The following is a 1,634-nucleotide window of genomic DNA, read 5'->3' as shown; positions in this document are numbered from 1 at the left end:
TAAGTTTTGACAAGAAACAAGAATAACCACTGGAAATCAATCACACAATCAAAGAAAATCATATCACACACTTTGCACCAAGGATTATAGTGGTTCGGCCAATTTCTTGCCTACATCCACTGTGGAAAACGAAGCAACCCTTTTATTGATTTCCGAGAACAAGTTACAAATTTGGAGAAAACATGTAAATGAACAGATACACTTAACAACAGATCCTATGGCCTTTTATACTCCACTCTGACCAATTTGAAAGAACCCCAAGAAACTAGTTCACGCTCCTGGGTTTCCAGCCAAGAGGACCTCCAGCTGCTTCCCGCGTGAGCTAACGGTAAAAACCATTTCTTGAATTAGCTTTGGGACACTTGTCAAACATTCATGCAAACTCTTGATTAAAACGCAGAGATGGCTGCTGTTTGAGTTAGTGAAACATGTGACACATCACGTGTATTACTAACGAATCCAGCCGACATATCGTTTGTATCAAACAGCTGTTCTGAACTCCAATGCTTGACATGTCGTTTATCCTTGCTGACAAACAGACGACGTGTCATACATATTCCTGAGATCAGATTTGAGCTTCATGATTCCAACAGCAGTTTATCTGTTTTTATTTAATTTACTTAGTTATTGATCTTTCCTATGTTGAATTTCTAATTTGTTTAAATTTTAAGTTATACTTAACGGCCACGAAAGTAACAATATGGGCATTTTAGGTTATTTTTTAAATTATAATAACTAATTGGTAATTAACTTAAATTACAGGAATTAACACATCGTCTGTGATGCCTGTTCATTTGAGAGATCGTCTTTACATACTCAATCTTGGGACAATGTGCCGGATGGTATTAGGAAAGACATATATTGACAAAGATGAAGAAAATATTGTCACTCCAAAAGAGTTCACGGAGATGATAGAAGAAGTGTTCTTTTTAAATGGTGTTTTAGATATTGAGGATGCAATTCCATGGCTTGCTTTCTTGGATTTACAAGGGCACGTTAAGAGAATGAACGATGTGCACAAGAAGCTTGATAAATTTTATGAGCATATTTTGGATGAGCACTATGACAGGAGGAAATCAGTTAAGGATTTTGGGGCTATTAAAGATTTGGTCGATGTTCTAGTTCAGCTTGCTAAGGATCCCACTCTTGAAGTTAAGCCTAAAAGACATCACATTAAGCCTCTGTTTGCGATTGAGGTTGGACAGCTGTAGTTTAAAAGTTACAGTACTAAAGTATTTGGTAAACATTAGTTATTGTAGTTTGGAAGTTAAGTTGATTTGATTTTACACTTTTATGAGCTTGCTAAGGATCCCACTCTTGAAGTTAAGCCTGAAAGACATCACATTAAGCCTCTGTTTGTGATTGAAGTTGGACAGCTGTAGCTTAAAAGTTACAGTACTAAAGTATTTAGTAAACATTAGTTACTGTAATTTGGAAGTTAAGTTGATTTGATTTTACACTTTTATGATGAAAAGTCTAATATATCTTTAATAATTTTGGTAAAAGTATTTTTTTAAAATTGTATTTACTACATACTATTAACTTTTGTTTCATACTTATAGTTTTTTTCACAACAGCTATAGTATAAAGTTATAACACCTTAATCCAAATGAGACCTAAGGCGTTAATCCAGA

General features: G+C 34.5%; 1 protein-coding gene across 1 annotated transcript; it reads left to right on the top strand.

Annotated features, from left to right (window-relative positions):
• The first annotated feature begins 782 nt into the window (after nt 1-782).
• LOC112097947 (cytochrome P450 703A2-like) lies at nt 783-1,211 on the top strand. The gene has a single exon (XM_024183541.1). The coding sequence runs from the start codon at nt 783-785 to the stop codon at nt 1,209-1,211; it is 429 nt and encodes a 142-aa protein (XP_024039309.1).
• The last annotated feature ends 423 nt before the right edge of the window (nt 1,212-1,634 follow it).

The sequence above is a fragment of the Citrus clementina genome, unplaced genomic scaffold (genome assembly GCF_000493195.1).
Source record: "Citrus clementina cultivar Clemenules unplaced genomic scaffold, Citrus_clementina_v1.0 scaffold_5, whole genome shotgun sequence".
Classification (NCBI taxonomy): Eukaryota; Viridiplantae; Streptophyta; class Magnoliopsida; order Sapindales; family Rutaceae; genus Citrus; species Citrus x clementina.
Note: the sequence above shows the minus strand (reverse complement) of the source record. Positions and strands in the feature narration are given on the sequence as shown.

Excerpts from the sequence above, each read along its gene's own strand:
- LOC112097947 (XM_024183541.1), top strand. The coding sequence starts at position 783 with ATGCCTGTTCATTTGAGAGATCGTCTTTACATACTCAATCTTGGGACA.